The sequence below is a fragment of the Tiliqua scincoides genome, chromosome 4, assembly GCF_035046505.1.
Source record: "Tiliqua scincoides isolate rTilSci1 chromosome 4, rTilSci1.hap2, whole genome shotgun sequence".
In the NCBI taxonomy this organism is placed as follows: domain Eukaryota; kingdom Metazoa; phylum Chordata; class Lepidosauria; order Squamata; family Scincidae; genus Tiliqua; species Tiliqua scincoides.
The window spans coordinates 114,758,666-114,778,744 of NC_089824.1; the positions used below are offsets into that span (position 1 = coordinate 114,758,666).

At 43.4% G+C, this 20,079-nt stretch overlaps 1 protein-coding gene across 1 annotated transcript in view; it reads left to right on the forward strand.

Moving 5' to 3' along the window:
* The window catches only part of QSOX1 (quiescin sulfhydryl oxidase 1), a 94,297-nt gene that overhangs the window by 62,756 nt on the left and 11,462 nt on the right, over positions 1-20,079 (forward strand). Inside the window, exons 7-10 of the mRNA XM_066625883.1 lie at positions 11,199-11,336; positions 12,641-12,770; positions 16,860-16,976; positions 18,365-18,509. Coding sequence (XP_066481980.1) covers positions 11,199-11,336; positions 12,641-12,770; positions 16,860-16,976; positions 18,365-18,509 — 530 coding nt within the window. The remainder of the gene's footprint in view (positions 1-11,198; positions 11,337-12,640; positions 12,771-16,859; positions 16,977-18,364; positions 18,510-20,079) is intronic.

The window sequence follows — 20,079 nt, forward strand, 5'->3', positions numbered from 1 at the left end:
AAGTTTAAGAGCCCTGCGATTTTTCATCATATAGCCCAGTGGTTTTCAAACTCTCATGGAGAGTTTAAGCCACTGTAAGTGCTTGTGGGGGCAGGGGGGGAGACGGCGGGGGAAGGCAGCGGCACGACCCCCAGGATTGCGCTGCTCAGGGAGATGTAGGGGCTTGGGTGCAGTTACCCAAGCCTCCTGCAGCCCTCTCCCCCAGGGTGCAGGGAGCCCGGCGTGGCCTTCTGCAGGGCTCCTCGTGTTACCAAAAGAGGGCTGTTTTGTTTAGGGGAATTAGTACACTGCCCTTATTGGAAACTTCAGGATCATAGGCTGGATAACAAAATAGCGTAATGCAGAGAAATTCCCTTTTAGCTTAAGGAGGAGACTGGGAGAAAGATAACTTTCAGTAGGATTATATTTTTATTACAAAAACACACAGGTATATATAATGCACATGGAAAAATGGTAAGTATATGTCTACTTGAATCCTAGTACTTGGATCTAGTGTACCTAACTTTAATGGTGGTTGCGTGTGGAGGAAATCAGAAAAGGATAGGTTGTAGGGAAGGATTTTAGGGGTCCCTGATCTGGCAACACAGTTGCTGCCTAAAGATGGGTAGAGAAGGGGAGATAAAAGGGGGGGAGAAGGGAAAAGGTTCCAGACGCAGATGGGGGGGAAGTCCTGGGAGGAGGACCTCTGCCTTGGAAGGGCAGCCAGAGAGAGAGCACATGTGGCAGGATGTGCTTAAAAGGGTTTTTGCTGACCTGGATGTTGATCTGGATGACCCGGATGTACCCCAGAACTGATCTGGATGCGCTTGCTCACTACACACAGTGGGGCACTTGGAGCATGCAAAACACAGAATGATCAGGAAATCAGCTATCAGCCCTGGCTGGCCTCCTGGGGTGGGGTAGCTTGCTTTCTGTTGCTCCTGTGGGGAATTTGGAGTCAGGATGTCCCTTATCAGCATATCAATGGGTCTAATGGCTGGCTTCCCAGCTGGGAGAAAACCAGGAAGGCTGGTTCAAATCTGCATACGGTACTTAAGCAGTAATTAAGTTACAACAATAAAACAATAGGAGACATTTAGACAATGATTTACTCTTCCAGACTCCTTGACTCCTTGGAGGGGGATGTTGTCACCATGAGCTTGTGACTTTACTAGGGTTTTTGGAAATTGGACCTGTGTGAGAAGTTTTGCCTGTAACATAACCATATATAAAACCACAACTAAGGAAAAAGGGGGCTTGTCACATAACACTTGCAGCTGTGAAAGTGAAAGCGGAGCGATTGCACTCCACTTTCGCGGAGGCAGGGCGCGATCACTCTGCTTTCACTTTCACAGCTGCGGAGAGACCTGCACCAGGCTCCGGCACCCTGGGGGGGGCTGCAGAAGATTTGTAAGTGCACCCAGACCCCTGCAGCCCTCAGGCTGCCCCCGCCCCTTAAGAGGGCAGAGGTCAGGGCCCACAGGCTGGGTTGTCACGACGCCCCAGTCTGTAAAGCCCTGATGTAGCCTAAGAACAAGTCACACATTGTGATAAATGCATTTGCTGGCCCTTTAAGTGCTTTACTTTAAAACAGCAGTGTGGGGGTGCAAGGTCTGCAGTGGAGATAAGTAGATTTTAATGCTTTGCCTCCACTATGGTTCTGATCCTGATCATCCTTTTACCTCCCCCTCCACTTACTATAATAACAGTGCTTCCACTAAAAGCCAACTGAAATCTTTTTACTAGTATAAATCAGTGGTTCCCAGTCCTTTCTGCAGGGATGGGAACTTGAGTTCCCAGATGATTTGAGTCCAAGTCACAGAAACACTTGTACACTCGAGTCGCCTGTGTTGATGAGTCTGTGACCACTGACTTGGAAATGAGTCCCAACATGTGCAGACTTGAGTCTGTCTATGTCTGAGTGTGCTTCCTTGCTTTTTTCAGTGTGTGAAACATCTTGTGGGGCTATAATTCAGTCTGGGTGAGCAGCAGCAGGAAAGTTCCAGGGAAGAAGCAATGCTTTGCATCAAGCAGGAGGCGAGCAAGGGCTCTCATGTCCATTTCTGAAGGAACTGATGATCATTGGATGAAGGATGGGTGGCCTTTTTTTCTCTCTCTGGATGAGGAAGGGCAGAAGGATGAGCTCAAGGGGGTTCTTGCCTTATGATTGGCTAGAGGGGGGGGAAGGAGGCAGGGGGAACCAGGAAGCACTTCCTCATGGCTCTGGCCATTGTTACCTGGGAGGAAGAAGCTGCTTCACTGAATGACAGGCAGTGGCTGTACTTCAGAGTAGAGCTGCAAAGGATTGGGTTGTACTCTTAATGTAAGCCTCTCAGCTGCTGCCGCATGACCCTTCTCCTACTTGTCGCTTCTGTCCCCTCCTTCTGTCCGTCTTGCCTTGTTCAGGCAAGGAGTTCTTGTTCTTGCAAGAGAACTCTTGTTCTTGCAAAAGTTCAGGCTTCTGTAGCTATAATGGGCCACAGTACTTCTCCCAAGCAGTAAGTTGTTCAACCCTTGATGCTCATTGTCTAACCTGCCTTGTCAATTTCACAACCTACCAAAAATGGCCATAATGGTTGGCTATGAAACCACAGTTTGGGAATCGCTGCTGTAAATGGCATTGGGTGTGTGTGTGTGTGTGTGTGTGTGCTGTCTGCATTGGAACCAAAGCAAGGGCAAAATACTAAAGCTCCTACCCTGCTGCAGTCTTTTGTTAAGAGCATGCAGTAATTTGTCAGGGATTTTGAGCAAGGGAGTGAGACTCTGAGAGTCCCAATGGTTTGTGTGCTGGTGTCCAGGCCTTAATTTGAAAAGGGACTGGTTGCTGAAGTTAATGAAAATTAATCGACTGAGAGGGGATCAGTTCTGTCTTATGCTTGGAACAGATGTTGGTGTGGGAGGTGGACATTTTACTTAGTCATCTGTAGGGGGTTGCTGCGATGGAGGAACCCACAGCTGTCCAGCTTCCATGGCATCTTAGTTGATCTCACTGAAGAATTTTCTGACTTTAAACACATGGCAGAAATGCCCTGTGTATTTTTTTCAAGCTTTTGCTGGAAATAAGATGATTAGAAAATTGCAGAATGTCATTGTTTTCAGGCTGCTATGTTTCTGTGTGAGAGACCATATTCTGTGTGAGGTTGCCTGCAAAACAATTGCAACTGGCTGGATTCCTGGACATCTCCCTCCCTTGTAGCTTGACGAACAAGCCTTGCTGAGGGAGAATCAGCATGACTTCTGTAAAGGTAAGTCCTGCCTCACGAACCTTTTAGAATTCTTTGAAAAGGTCAACAGGCATGTGGATGTGGGAGAACCGGTGGACTCGAACCCGTGGACATTTTATATATATGGACTTTCAGAAGGCGTTCGACATGGTCCTTCACCAAAGGCTACTAAAAAAACTCCACAGTCAGGGAATTAGAGGACAGGTCCTCTTCTGGAGTGGGAACTGGTTGAAGACCAGGAAACAAAGAGTGGGTTTCAATGGGCAATTTTCACAATGGAGAGAGGTGAAAAGTGGTGTGCCCCAAGGATCTGTCCTGGGACCGATACTGTTCAACCTCCTCATAAACCTGGAGACAGGGTTGAGCAGTGAGGTGGCTAAGTTTGCAGATGACACCAAACTTTTCCAAGTGGTGAAGATCAGAAGAGACTATGAGGAGCTCCAGAAGGATCTCTCCAAACTGGGAGACTGGGCAGCAAAATGGCAGATGTGTTTCAATGTAAATAAGTGTAAAGTCATGCACATTGGGGCAAAAACTCAAAACTTCACATATATGCTAATGGGTTCTGAGCTGTCTGTGACAGATCAGGAGAGAGATCTTGGAGTGGTGGTGGACAGGTCGATGAAAGTGTTGACCCAATGTGCGGCTGCAATGAAGAAGGCCAATTCTATGCTTGGGATCATTAGAAAAGGTATTGAGAACTAAACAGCTAATATTATAATGCCATTGTATAAATCGATGGTAAGGCCACACCTGCAGTATTATTTCTGGTTCTGGTCGCCACATCTGAAAAAAGACATAGTGGAAATGGAAAATGTGCAAAAGAGAGTGACTAAGATGATTACTGGGCTGGGGCACCTTCCTTATGAGGCGCCTGAGAGGGGACATGATTGAGACATACAAAATTATGAGACATTTATGTTACAAAATTATGCATGAGAAGGTTAGAGTGGATAGAGAGATGCTCTTTTCCCTCTCACGTAACACCAGAACCAGGGGACATTCACTAAAATTGAGTGTTGAGAGAGTTAGGACAGACAAAAGAAGGTATTTCTTTACTCAGCATGTGGTTGGTCTGTGGAACTCTTTGCCACAGGATGTGGTGATGACATTTGGCCGAGATACCTTTAAAAGGGGATTGGACAAATTTCTGGAGGAAAAATCCATTATGGGTTGCAAGTCATGATGTATATGTGCAACCTCCTGATTTTAGAAATGGGCTATGTCAAGATGCAAGGGAGGGCACCAGGATGCAGGTCTTTTGTTATCAGGTGTGCTCCCTGGGGCTTTTGGTGGACCACTGTGAGATACAGGAAGCTGGACTAGATGGGCCTATGGCCTGATCCAGCGAGGCTGTTCTTATGTAGTCAGACACCAGCCTTCAGTGCTGATACAGATGGGCAGTCCTCAGACTACTGCATTGCCAAAGGCTGTTTTCATCGAGATGCTTGGGCATGCAAGTGCTTGTCTGACCTGTGGGCTGTGTGGTACAGTGCATGAGAGGATCTTCATTGTAGGGAGGATCCTGTTGTAGTTGAAGCCAGGAACATGAATCCCTCTTCTGGGCGTTGTTTGAGTGGAAATGTCCCCTAGGGACGATACCAGTGAATGTAAAGGGCTACTCTGTTTATATAGAGGGTGTGGTTGTGTATTTAACGTTCCTGTGTGAAGCATCAGGAGTATTGCTGTTCAGGATAATTGTTCTCTTTTGCTCTTGTTGATCCCTCACATACCTATGGAATTCTTAATAACATTGGTTCTTCAACTATTTAATGAGGTCCAATCAGTGGATCCTTCCACAACCTAATAAAGTAGATTATGGGACCTTTTAGTTACTCCCCCCCCCCCAAGTAAACAAACCAGTAAAATTGTAATGACAGTAACCCAAAATTGATGAAAGCAAATATTTATTAGTCCCTTTTGTGGTTAAGCACTGTTTAGGTTTATTTTGGCACTGGAATCATAATCTCTTCTTGGCCTGGTGGGTTTGAGGCTGATTGTTGTGGTGGTTGTACCTGGTTTTGGTTGTTGGGGCATGAATCTTCCAGTACCCTATATAATTTGCTAGGTCTGTCAATTTTGGTCACATTTGTGCCCGGGTGGTGTATGCTGGAGTTAGGTCAATTCATGTGCAGAACAAACCTGGGAGGTATGTTCCAACAGAGAATGGGAGACAGCTGCCCGATGGCACTCAGTGAGCTTCATGGCTGCGGTGGGATTTGCCACCTGAGTCTTCCTGATTTAAATAAGGGTGTGTTAGAAGATTAAATGGAAAGGAACTTCATGGTCCTCAAGACTATTCCTGCTGCTTTTGTAGCTTATGCCAGGGAGCCAATCATCATTTAGCTGATTTAGCTGATCATCACAAAACTACATATAATGCTTGCAAAGAGCAACACAGAAATGGCTTGTGAGTAAGGAATCTCGTCTTGCCTGTGGTATACCTGAGGGGGCAAGAACAACAAATGCCCCTGGGGGGGCGGTGCCTCATCATCATCCATAACCCCGCAGTGCCACCCCTTGGCACTCACTCGGCCAGCACACCAATCTGAGGGCTGCCCCCTGAAGGCCTTTCACCCAGAGGTGGTCTGAGGGCTAGGGAAGCAAGGGCTGGGCCTTATAAAGCCCATATAGGGCTGAAAAACAGAAGTGAAGAAACCAGAGGAAACCAGAAGTGACATTTTAAAGCCCTTAGAAAACCTTCTGAGGGCTGGGGTGGTTTCCCCACCCCTAAGAATGTCTTCTAAGGGCATCAAAACATCATTTATGGCTTCTTCTGTGAAACCGAAAGTGATGTTTTTCAGCTCTCCAAGGGCTTTATAAGGCCTTCAGGGGATTGAGGAGGCTGCATGTGGCCTCTTTGGACCTCTGAAAAGGAGGCAGGGGAGTGGCAGCTCAGCTGGTGGAGTGGGGCGGCAGCTTGGTGGCCCCAGGTGGTACTAGGACTAAGATCACCACTGCATCTTGCCACTTAAGGTGGAAGTCTGAAGGAACTTACAGTTGGAGCTGCTCAAGTTTTGGTCCTGTTAATTCTAGCAGTGAATTGGCAGGCAGGTCACTCTTTTTATTATTTTTATGTATTTGAAAAAAATTATATCCTGCTTTTCTAGTTTTTTTAGAACTGCACAAAGCAAGCTAACAATATAGTTTTATTTTCTTGAGAAAGTGAAATGGGCAGACATTGGGAAGTGGGCTATGACAGCAAGTTCTGTATTTAAAACATTTTGTGTCTCCTTCCCTTGCTGAGTTTTTCTGCCCAGAAAGTGAAACACTTGTAGTGAGGAAATGAGCAGTGGGAAGAAGACTTTGGTGAACATATCGTCATCAGATTGGGATGGAAATGACTGTGAGAAATTGTGAGTGCAGGGTATTTGAAGAATTTTGTCTAAGTTCATTTGAATTGGACACCTGCCTACTAGATTAGGGTCATAACTCAGTGGTGAAGCAGATGTTTCGTATGTAGATGGTCACAGGTTCAAGCGCAGGTGTGGTGAAACAGTTAACAGTAGTTTACTGTGGAAGGTTTTCCTTCCAATGTCTGAGAGGCTTCAGGCTCAAAAGGGGGAGCTAGTGAATTTAAGGGCTGGGGAGGTGGAGAGGAAAATCTCCAGGCCTGAGAGGGAGTCAGTCTCTCTCTCACTCCCCCCCCTTGCGTGCTTGAGGTTGGGCAAGGCAGGGAGAGCCTCTTTGGTAAGCAGAGTGAAAGCTGCTGGGGAGAGCACAAGGGAAGTAGAGAAGGTACCAAAAAGAAGTTAGACATGTTAGGTTTTGTTCTATGTTTGTTTGTCCTTCCCATCTAGAGGCTGGGAGCTCTTAGTTGCCTTAGCTTACACTAGGCCACGTGGGGACCCAGGCTCTCAGCCTAGTCTCGGCCTGCACGTGAAGGCTTCCCTGCAGAGTCCCCCATTCAGGGGACGTTAAGAACCCAAGCCTAATTAAATTGTCTTTTCTTTTTCCCTCACTGTTAATGAAACCATTTTGCTTAAAACCTCTGCCTATTCTGAAATTAGTGGATTTGTCAACCTCCCCACTCAGCAGGTATTAGTGACAGAGTGAGAGCATTTTGACAACTCTGCATAGCATTCTTGGGGAATGGTTTTGCCCAAGGAACCTCCCCCCCCCCCCGAACCAGAATCTCTTGGGCTGGTGGCAGTGAACTAGATCTACCAGGTCTTGTCCCACCAAGCTGCAGGTTAAACCAATTGGAAGAGTGGGAGACAGGAAGGGAGTGAATGCTTGGCACTAGGCATCACTGTCATGGATTAGTGGGTGGTTGCTGGAAGTCCCCCTTCTCTTTCATGACAGCAGGCATCTCCAGAGGGAAGGATCTTGATAGCATAACTCCCTGAGTCTCTGGAAAGCTGCTACCAGAGCAGGTAATACTGGTTGGAGCAACAGTTTTACCTACTATAAGGCAGTGCTTTGCTTGCAAATAATTTGCTACTTCAGTGACCCTTAGTAGCTGTCACCTGTAGCTAAGAACCCTTCCATTTCTGATGGTGGTTGCTTTTCTTTTTATGGACTGTAAACTAGTATACTCCAACTAACCTTTAAAGTGAAGGTTTTATTTTACATAATTTTGAAACTATGAAGATAATCGAGCATGGGCTTTGAAACCTGGCAAGTGATCAACTGTGTGTTTTTGACTCTCCTCTCACCCAGCTGCTCTACTCTTCCACATGCTTTTCTAATTGTGGAAAAGTTCATTAGGAGCCAGACAATGGCTGGTTCTGAGATGCTGGCAGAGGACAATGGAACCTGTGCTTGGGCCCTCTGGTGGATTCCTGCTACTGAATAGCACATTAAATAACAACCAGATGGTCTCTCTTTTCTTACCCGTCCCTCCCAGACTCTTAGCGGATGATTGATGTCCACCTGGCAGTGAAGACATTATTATGATGGGCAAGGGGGCATTTTGGCACAGTGGCTTGTTTAGGGAAGTGATGGTATCACTCGCTCCTCTGCCAAAAGGAAGGAAGCCTTCTTCATTCCTGTTTTAGCTGGCTTTTTAACTGGTGCGCATGGAATTTGCAAGCCTTATCCTAAGAACCCATCAGGGAGACAGTGAGCCACGGTGGAGTGATGTCATCTTCTTGTGCCAGCTTAACCCAATAGGAGAGCCATTGTTTTCCTTGCCACGGAGCTGGTGGAGGAGAAAATTGTTTGTGAGGATGCAGTCTCCTGGCCATCTGCTTGCAGAGAGGCACCAGGCTGAGAAAGCAGAGTTGAAATCCTGGCTATGGCTCCCTCAGGGTTTTAATGTCAGTCAGTCCTGTTGCTTTTCACACTGGCTGGCCACTTCTTACTCATTTGGCTCTGCTGTGGATTGCATTGGGAGGTTTTGCCTATTTGCATCTTGAGCCTCCCTACCTATCGATGGGCTAAGCTTGTTCTTTATTAATCCTGTGCACGAGATGAGGCTGCTTTCACAGAGAAGCTAGTAAAATAACTTGGAGGGAGACCAGAATCTTAAAGATGACTTTGAGGCAACTTGAAGAAATCTGCAGGCAGTACCATTCTTTGCTGGGAAACAGTTTTGTTTCTTCTCTAGCTTGACTGCTCCTCATCAAACCTTGATTAGTACCCTGTTGGAACCCACTGCCATCCCACAGTGTTGGAACTCTGGGATACAGTTCTGTGGACCCTGCTTAGGCAGTCCATCCAAGAAATCTGATGCTGATAAAATTAGGCCCTCTCTGTTATCATTTTTGAGGTTCCTAACCATAATAAAAACTAAAAATGGGAGGCTGTATCATATTTTGGTTCAACAGAGATGCCAAAAAATTTTACATGTTTTAAATCTGAGGGCCTTCCCAATGGACCCCGGCCCCTGCTCTGATTTGCCCGCAATAAAACCTATAGATCATTTCACATTATAATCAGTTTACATGGGAATAAAGGCTCTCTGTCCCAAGGGTTGTCCCAAGAAGTACAGTACTGTTCTTTTGTGCTGAAACTGGGGAGGGGGGTGGGAATCTGCATGAAAGATTGCAGTTTTTGCTTGCAAAATGTCTTTTTGCAGCAAGGCAGTAGAATTCATGTGAATTGCTGGTTTTGCATCAACCTATCATACATTCTTCGTTCTGTTCTTTTATGGCTTGCTTCTGCGCTAACTTGTTTGGAGACTTTTGCTTATATTGCCTGCTGTTTTTCAACATACTTGTATAATCTATAAGCACTAACAACATACTGTTAAAGAATTAATCATATTTGTATCCAGCTCTCTTTACAAGGGCTCAAAGCATAGGGCTTATCTCATTTTAGCTTTGTACCAATACTGAGGTGGGCTTGGCTGAGGGACTTAACTTGTTCACAGTTCTGCAGGAATTTGAACTTTGGGCCAGTTTTGGCATTCTACTACTCCAAAATATGAAGATTCTTAAGGTCCAACTCATGCTCTAAGCATGGGATTCTATGTAAAATTGCTGAAAATGACTTTTAAAACATAGTTATGGTAATGGTCATGCGTACAGGAGCAGAACTCCTTTGATGGATGCCTTGCAGGGGGTGCATCTCTTGGAAGGTTACTGTGAGCCTAATGGATGTTGTTGGAAATTAAGCTGATAAATGTGGAACATGTGTGAATGGGGATGGTGGAATGTAACTTGCACAGCACTGAGGATCTGAGGCATATAGGCATATAGGAGGCAGTAGGGAATGCTGAACTGAGATCGGCTGCTACAGTTCAACAAGACTGAATAAACCAGCAGTCTGACTTTCGTGGGCTGTAGCAACTCCCTTTGCTGATTTGGTGGCTGGGCCATGGTATGTTTGGCAACATGTTCCAGACTCCAGGAAAACCAGAGTGGGCCCTGGGGATAATTTGTTTTGCAAGTGATGTTCTATGGAAGGGATTAATGGTTGCGCTGTGGTGGAGAACTGCTCTTGCTGGGCCTCTTGCAATGACATCACTGGCATGACACTTCGCAGCTATTTTTGTATGTGGCTTGTGATGCAGCATAACCTGATTGAGGTGGGTTAACTTCTCAGGGCAGGGGGCTTAATCTTTTGGATTTTTTATGTTTGACTCAGAAGCCTATTAACACAGGATTTTGGGTTGCAAAATTGGGGTGGGCAAGCAGGGCCAGCTTTAAGCCGTTTGGACCAATTGCTCCCAGTTTGGCCCTTGCCTAAGGGGGCCCCGCGCTAGGGTGAAAATAGTCAATATTTTTATTAAATCATTTCACACTCATTAAAAAGTGGTTTTATAAATATTAAGTTTTCAAAGGTAATCTACACATTTTTACTTGTAGGCTTACAATTTTATATTAAAATATGCTTGGATCAGTTTGGTCCACTAACTCACATGCATTTTTTAAGCACACGTTTTGATTACTTTCTATTCAACCATAGAGAGATAAGTCTATAATTTTATTTATCTCTCTAAATGTCTACAGACCTTGGCTGTGAACCTGGGCACTGCAAAAGTTGGGCCCAATCTGAGTTCATTGCAATCTAGCTAGTATTGAAGACCCATTGGGTGGCAGGGGAGGTCACCCTATCCCATGATACCTGTGGAACTACAAGGCTGCTAGGTTCTGGCAGATGTAAGCAGTGCTGACATTGGTAGTGTTTGGGTCTGGAACCCTGTAGACAAGTCTTGCACAACCCAGTGGGACCTGATCTAGATCAAGCCAGAGCCTATCATGTAGTGATGACCGCAGCAGTTCAGAAGACCATGAGGCTCTTGTACAGACAAGGTTTAATTGACTAGAGTTTGTAACCCTATCTCTCTCAGTAATTTCTTTTTGAGATAATTTGTATATCTCAGACTAGGAGCAATTTGGAGGCTTTCTGCACAAAATCTAAAACACTTTTGTGTTGGTGAGGGAGTAGTGCAGCCACAAGCACATAAATTCTGAAAAGAGAAGTGACAAGTTTAATTTTTGCTCTTGGATATCTTGTATTTGGGTTAAACAACTGAATGGGCTGCATGATGTACTTTGGAAGATTCTCCCTAGTCTCAAGAGAACCTCTCCTTATGTTCCCTCACAGGCATGCTGAAATGAGGTCCCTTTACACAGATTATCTTCGAAGGCTACCTGGGGTCTGTAGAGGACACTTCTTCATCCCTACTGAGCCACCAAGTGAAGGACCAAAGACTACCCCTACCCCCTGGAGGGTGGCAGATAGGTGAGGACCATTTTGGTTGCTTCCATTTCATCTACTGTTTCTTCTCATCCAACTACTTTGATGTTTTCACAACACCTTTGTAGATTGTCCAGCCACAATATTCAGTAAGTGATTCATCAAGCACAACTTTGAGAGCAGAGGAGAATGAAGAAGACCTTGTCAGGGCTCAAAAAACCATATGGCTAGGTGGAAGAGCCATCGGCAGAGGGACTTCATTTTAATATTTTGTTGGGGCTGCCGCAGTACTCAGAACCAGCCTTGTGCTTGGCAGAGATTGAACAGAATTTGGATGAAATATGAATGGGAGATTAGAAGCTCCCCAGACAGCTTATCACATGGTAGAACTGTTCCTTCAGAGAATGCACTGTTGACTACAACTCCATAGAAATTAGAAGAAAAAAGCCACTCCATGCATATTGCTTTATCCATTATTTCAGAATATTACAATTCTATTAGTGGATGTCCCTTAATTTACCCCATCTCTCCACGGACTATCGCAGAACAAATAAAGCAGTTGTGTGGTGGCTCTAACATCTGAAACTTTGCTTTAGAAATTCTTTTGAAATTGAGGCAGGTGCCAGATTTTTTTATCCCTCCAGGAGAAGGTGGCATTCTCCTTAACTCAGGACATGAATGAATTCTTGGGACCATTTTAGTGGAATAAGCTGCAAAGGCAACAATAGCAAGAAACTTTTGTGCTAGAATTTTTTGAGATGTAAGGTTTCATGGTGACTAAAACCACATCTCTATGCATCTAACAAACACACAGGCCCCCATCAATTCATTAGTTGCTAAAGTGCCTTTATTGTTTATAGCAGACTTGGGACCCAATCCTATCCAACTTTCCAGCACTTCTGCAGCCTTTCCAATAGGGCATGCGCTGCATCCTGTGGTGGGAGGACAGTAACAGAGGCCTCTTCAAGGTATGGGAACACTTGTTCCCTTACCTCGGGGCTGCATTGCAGCTGCATCGGCACTGGTAATTTGGATAGGATTGGGCCCTTAAGATGGCAAGTTTAGCAAAGGCCATGGTGCATTCTATAAATTCCTGGTCAGCTGTTAGTTTTAATGGAGGTCTACTTTAAGGAGGAGATGATTGGTCAGCAACCTGGTCCCCCTTCACCAAAATGGATTACCCATAAATTTAATGGCCACATGTACCCTCCTATGTCTGAGCTAGATGGTGAAAGAAAGGATTTGGCCTTAGATAGTCAGTTGTAGACTCCTGCTGTATAAATAATGTAGTTGTTACAACTAAGCAGACTTTTTCTTTTCTTTTTTCTTTACCCACTTTTCTATCACAGGAAAAAGCTGTACATGGCTGATGTGGAGTCTGCTGTGCTTTATAGCTTAAGGGTGGAGGTAGCACGATTCCTCCAGCTCGACAAAGAACGGCTTGCTGCTTTGAAGCAGTACGTGGCTTTATTGGTCAAGGTAAGATCTGTGACAGTCCCACCTTTTTCTCTTCCCCTCCCATCTTAGCTTTTACATAAACACTTTTGTCATCATTGTCATCATATTGTTACATTCTGAGCTGTGGGGCTCAGAATGACAATGACAAGTTAAAAAAAAATCACTTCCAGTTTTTTGGCAAAACTAGAAATAATGCAGGCCGACGAAACACAACACCACCAGAATTGTCCCAATTTGATGAACGTATAACTCAACAAATGCTCCAGGAGGCAGTTCCCCCCCCCCCCATAGTAAAAAGGGTAAAAAATGAGGCTTGAGTGACTGGTAATTTAAAACTTCTTTTAGTCTCATATAGGTAGGTGGGTCCTAATAAAATGTCATTTTAAAAAGTGGATCCTGGTGCTAAAAAGTTTGAGAACCACTGTTCTAGGATGGAATAGAGTCTTCATAAACAATTGTAAATAGTAGGACCAAAAGTAAAATGCAGTGAAACGCAAAAGGTTGCGTTTTTAACTTTACACATATAGAGTTCAGATGTATATAAAGTGTATTTTGAACATTGCCTGGGATAATTGCAGTTTGCATTTCAAAATCTGCCAACCTAGAACAACAGTTTCTGCATCTGATGAAGTGGGCTTTAGCCTTGGTGCATCCACAAAGCCTTATGCCACCAATAAATGTGGTCTTTGTGATGTCCAAATCTCATTGCTGTAACAGACGAAGGGCACAATCCTAACCCACTTTCTAGCACTGACATAAGGGCAATGCAGCTGTGAGGTAAGGGAACAAACATTCCCTTACTTTGAGGAGGCCTCTGTGAGTGCCCCCCAACTGCAGGGTGCAGCACACATCCCTTTGGCACAGCTGTGCAAGTTCTAGAAAGTGGGTTAGGATTTGAGCCTAACATGGTAACTCCTCTGAAAAATGCAAGATGAGCTGTTTGATGTAGGCCACAAGGTGGAGCAGTGCTACCAGGATCCAACTATTAAACTCTTTAAGGCCCTTGAATTTTCTCTTTCCTGAGTGTTTTTCCTTCATATAAATTCCAAGGGATTTAGCTACTGTGCATTCAGAAGAAGCCTTAAGTTTTGGAGGGCCCATACTTCAGAGGTAGGATGCATGTTTTGCATGTTATTGAGTCACAGGTTCTGTCCTGTAGAAAGATCTCTGGTAACACACAAAGAAAAAAGCCTGAGACCTTGGAGAGCTCCTGCCAGTCTGACAATGCAGAACTAGGCAGATTGGTCTTATGGCAGTGTGATGCAGTATAAGGCAATTCTGCTTCTTCCTTCATGTGATCCTGTTTAAAACAGAGATCTTTAGCACAGGTCCTTCTTTATACTTTTCCTGCAGGGCATTTTAGGAAAGAAATTGAGGACAATTTTGTTTCCCTTGTGGAAAAAGTCAGTATTGAAACTTAATAGCCACCCCCCCTTTAGAACTGCTTGCATTCACTAATTGGGTAGCATAGCAGGTGTGTCAGTGGAGACTCCATTAATAACAGAGGGCTCTTAAACCTCTTTTCCTTTTATCCACCCTCCCAATCAATTTTCCTATTTCTTCTCCTCCTGTCCCCCCCACCTCATCCCTCCCCATTCTCAACCTGTCATTTTCCCACTTGCCTGTCTTTCTTCCTGTGACATGGCTTTTTCCTGTGCATCGCTCTCCCTCTCCCCCTCTGTGAGCGTATGTAGCTCTTTGGCCCCCTCTCCCTGGAGTGCTTGTGGTTTTAAAGTGCTGATGCTAATCGGATTTGAGTTGACTTATTGTCAAAGTAGCTTTACGTGTTCCTTGGAGACTATTTTGGAGTTACGATCAAGATTTGGATCTTGGCTGTTGGCCCACAGGGGTTGGGTTTTTTTGCTGCGGCAGCTTCTTGAATACAAATGAAAAAAGAATCTCCCAGTATTAGCAAGTGGCAGCTAAGACAAATTTGGACAGGAATCTCTCATAGCCTATTGGAAAGCAGTGGGTAAACTAATTGGAAGCAACCAGATATCATGTGGGGTTCCTCATGTTTTCTGCATCCAGGTTCAAGTCCTGGCAAAGTCCAGCTCCCAGGGCACATAGTGTGTGGTTTGATCTTAACCTAAACTGTTTATACCTGGTGTTGGGCACATAGGACAGATGAGGATGTTTTAGTGTATCTTTAACTGTTGTACCTAACAGACTTTATGCAGGCTGTTAGAAATGGTCTCCATCATGGTTTTGAAGACACCCAACTTTTGGTTCTGGTTTCTCCATGATTGATTGTGGGGGTGATATTTGACCTCTTCTTGATGGAGTTGAACTTTTTGTTAAGGGTCAGGTTTGCAGCTTGGGATGATATTAGATTTGGGTTTGCACATGGATGCCCAAGTTGCATCCATAGTCAGGAACATTTTTTTGTCAATTTTGGTCGGTGCAACAATTGCAACCCCTTCTGGAAAAAATATTACTTTTCTGGAGTTGTCCATCCCTTAGTAAAATTCCACATAAAGTGCTTTACAGTAATCCTTTGGGTGGCTACCTCTGAAAATCATTTGCTGACTTCAACTAGTTCAGGATATTAAATGGGACTTGGTGTTCTGAACATGCCTACACAGATCTTAAAGATCTTCGCTGGCTCCATTTTGTTTCATGTCATAATTCAAAATCCTATTGTTCACATATAAAGTCCTAAATAGCATAGGGCCAGGATATTGAAGGGCCACCTTACCTGTATGCTGGAGCTGTGGTCCCAGTGCTCCTATCTAGAAAGCTGCTGAGTGCCTTTTCTATGGAGGTGCCCAGATTATGGAATGCCTTCGCCAGAGATTCTTGCTTGCTCTTACTTTTTTGTGCCAATGTAAGTCTGTTTGTTTATGTAAGGTTTTGGCAGGATCTAATAAGAGATTTGTTTTCTCTGCTGTTTTTGTCTCCTGTTTAAATCATTCTTTTATTCATTTAGTTTTGAATGTGGTGTTAAATTTTATTTTTGGATTGTATGTTGGCATTCTTAAGTTACAGTTTCAGAAGCTGTATTGTTACCAAAAAGGGCTGTTTTGTTTAGGGGAATTAGTATACTACCCTTTTTTGGAAACTTCAGGATCACAGGCTAGATAACAAGACGGCGTAATGCAGAGAAAATTCCTTTTTGCTTAAAAGGGAGACTGAGAGAAAGACAACTTTCAGCACAAGATTATAGTTTTATTACAAAAGCACAAAGGTAAACATAATGCACATTTCTTGGTTCTAGTTCTTGAATATATTGTACCTAGCTTTCATGGTGGTTGCATGTGGAGGGTATTTGGTGCATCTGAGGAAATTAGAAAAGGATAGGTTGTAAGGAAGGATTTTAGGGCTCCCTGATCTGCCAACCCAGTTGCTGACTAAAGATGGGAAGAGAAGGGGAGAAAAAAAAGGGGGGGGGAGAAGGTTCCAGACACAGATATAGTTACCTGTCCTGAGGAGCAGATGGATGGAGCTGGTGAGATCTTGCTCATCTTTAGCACTTATGATGGTGTCTGCTGGGGAGAGGATGTGTATATGTCCGTATGTCTGGGGGAGAGAGGCCTCAGTTCAAGTGCCAGGTACTTCAGTAAGGAAAGCCAGCTTTCCTGAGGAATTTGGAAGTCCCTCAAGGGAGACTGCATCTCAAAAACAAACCAGCCAACTATAGCACTGACAAATGGAAATGTTAAAGAAAGGAACTTCACTTCTTTACACCATGTGGTTTAGATCTGCAGCCCTGAGGTGCTTAGCCTAACTCTCAGGAAAAATCTCTGCAAGATTTCCTTTGAGAGGGATTATCAACCATACACTGTGTGACATGTGTATTTAATGCAGACTACATGGATAGCCTTTCTCTCACCCTGCTAAGTTGGGGCAAGAGATCCCATCATCCTTTTGGCTTCTCTAATATACTGCTTTCCTCCTGTTTTATGTTTTAATGGAAACTGAGATTCTTAAAGAATCTGAATTCTGCATCTAGTATGCTGTTCAGTGCCACCTTGATAGTGCAGAATCTGCACAGTCCTACAGGTGCTAGCATCCAGAGCTTGTCCCTTCTTCACCTGTGTATCACATGGGAGTTTATGGATCCCTATAACTAATCCTCTTGCTTCCTATCTCTTTACATTTTTATACCAGTATTTTCCTGGACGCCCTGTGGTCATGAACTACCTTCGCAACCTAAATTGGTGGCTGAAGCCAATGGCAAATGTCTCACAGAGTGAATGGGAGGAAGCACTACAGAATAAAAAAGAGGTATGCTAAGTGAACAAGGAACTCCTTTTCTCCCAGAAGCTTGCATATTTTCCTCCTTTTTCTGTGCCACTTATTTTCTATCTTCAGGGAATTTTCTGTACCTACTTATATGCTAAACAACTTCTGTTTCCTTGTCCCTTTGGTGTACATTCTGTGTGTTGCATAGGATTCTGGGGATATTCTAGGATGCAGGGGTACAGGTCTGGTCCATTGTGCCTCAAGAGTACACTTAGAACATATTCCTTATGCTCAAATCATGAACTCATGAACTCATTTTGATATCTGTTTAGGAATGGCAGTGGATGTGAAATACTTTTAAAATGATAGTTAGCACAAATTTTTAAAAGAAAACTTCTTCAGATATACAATACCAGTGGAATATCAGTCTTCCATGGATGGCTATGGGGGTGTGTGTGTATATAAAAACATGTAAAATGACAATTGCTGGAGATGTAGTACCATTCATGCTGATCTTTATTATATTTTTGGAGCTGTCCCAAGATCAAAATTTATTGGATAACTATTTTAAATCTAATTAAGGATATAACTAACCTACATATTACCTGTGGTCCAAAAATTGTTCTATTTAAAAGGGATTTATTTGAAAATCCAGACACTGAATATTAAGTTTATTCACTGCAAGATGAAACATATTCTGAAGTTTGGGGAAAAAATCTGCTATCCTTGCTATTTAGCAGGTTTAGAAAAATGTAGAATATAATACAGCAAAATGAACTTTAAGAGTCCCCACAGGAAACCCAATACATAAAAGAGAACTGACCAGTCCAGCGGTGTTCCTGGAGGGGGACAAAAGAGTGAGTGTCTTCAGGTGTCTGGACACCTGTGCAAAGCGATCCCTCCACTTCCAAGCCAGTCACAGCTACAAAAGCAAAGTGGAGGCATCTCCTCCACTCGCTTCACAGACATTCAGGAAGGCAAGAGCCGAGAGGGAAAGGCTGCTTTACATGGGTGTCTGAAGATACTTACTGTTTTGCGCCCCTCCAGAACACCCCGGGCCATAGTGTATTGGAATTATAAAGAAATAGATAATGTTGTCTCATATTTGTTATTTTTTCTTTCTCGGAATTCATTTGTTTGTATGTTTATGTAGAACGTGTTTTATTCTGTGAAAGTAAAAGCAGAATGTATTCAGAGTGCTTCCCCAAACACACACAACTACGCATAGCATGGTGAAGATGAAGAGTGAGGGGGAAGTTCAGCTTCCATTACTGATCTTCACATTGAGCACACTCTGCTAGGCTTTTGAGGAACCTCAGACTACCATGGAATGCAGTGTGAAAACTATTTAAATGTTTTTCCTTCCAGTCAGTCTTCTCCTTTTCCTGCAACCTTCTTCATTCCATGACTTTTCTTCTGCCCTGTTTCAGCTTCCAAATGCCAGGCTACCAAAAGAGCCAATCTGGGTTGGGTGTCAAGGAAGCAAACCTAGGTACAGAGGTTATCCATGTGCACTCTGGACTCTCTTCCACCTCCTGACAGTGCAGGAAGCACTGCGCAACCCTAAGTATTACAGTAAGTGATGCACCCTCTGCCTATTGATACTGAAGTAGTTGTTCCTAACTAGAGATATAAAATTTCCGGGAATGTTGAAGCTCAGAAAAAAAACCCAGTTTTTTTTCTGTTTTGTTTTTTTAAAAAACAGAAATTTTTAGAAAAATTGAAAAAAATGCTACATTAGCACTCTTTCTTTTCCAGATTGAAAGTCATTCTGTTACTTTAGGAACGTAAAATATGACTATGGACAATTTGACTTGGCATAAAATGATCACAACTATCATATTAAAAATATAGTGTATCCAAACAATTACAAACAGAATTTACTTTTTAAAATATTTATTTGTAATTGTAACAAATGGAGCAACTGTTTACTAGTTTATGTGGAACAGACAAAAAACCTCCACAAAACAATTTTTAAAAATCCAGAAGTAACAATTATTCATATTTCCTCTCCATAGTATTAAATAAATAAAAAAACCCATTCTCATAAAAAGAATTGAAGAGGGGGGAAGTGTATAGAAGGGACTGGGACTAATTTTCAATGAATGGGCATGAAATTTAATCAGAATCATTTTCTGAGCTGTATCGGTTTCGGTCTCTGCTTCTGCAGCTACTCTGTTGTGTCTGTCATTATCACAGTTATTATGGACTTCTAAAAACTGAAGGTTTGCCCAAATTGAAACAAGCTTCTCTACCCTTTCACATGTCAGTTTATTTCTTGATTTAGTGTGAGTGTTTCCAAACATAGACCAGATTCTTTCACATGCTGCAGAAGATGGAGGACTCTGAAGAAGGCGAGAAGCAAGAGGAGTCAGAGGCTGTGTTGTGCAAAGACCTTGCCACCATGTTGCAGGAGGAATATGTTTGGCAGAATCCCAGATTGCATTCCTGAACCAAATCCCTGAAGATGTTCTATATTCTGCAACATTTGAAAGTACCTTCCCAACATCAAGTCCTACATGTGATGCTTGTTTTGTAATCCAGTCAAATGCAGTAACAGTGCTGTCATCACTTCTATTTCCGCCTTTTGAATCTTGGATCCAGCAGATTTGTAGCAGCATGAATTGGATGGCAACAAAATTCTTCCCTTTTTTAAAAAAGAATCTTTCTCTTTACTTCTGTAGTTGTAAGTGGAGATTTGTTTTATCCGGGTCATTAGATAAGGAATTTCTGACAAAAGTGCCCTTTCTGATTCAGATCCAGTGATTGCTGCAGCAACTGGCTTTAGACTCTTCAGGGAATTTTGCAGCTGAACCCAGAAGACATCCTGATCAAGAACAGTGTTTCTCACACTTCTGGGTACTTTAAGATCTTCAACTATGACTGTTTCTTGAAGAGCTTTGTTTTTTAGTAAACTTTCAAAGGAGATCACCACCCCAGCCCACCAAGTTTGATTACAGAGCTTCAGCGTCACTATTTTATTCTTTGCATTTTTTTCTACTTGCTTCTTCTTGAAAACTGCAGCTACAATATGAGTACCTTTTACATGCTTTATAACTTCTTTTGCTCATGTATAGATCATTTGAAGGGTGTCCAGTTTCACAATATCATTAAGAAGCAAAGATGCACATCCCATTGCAGTAAT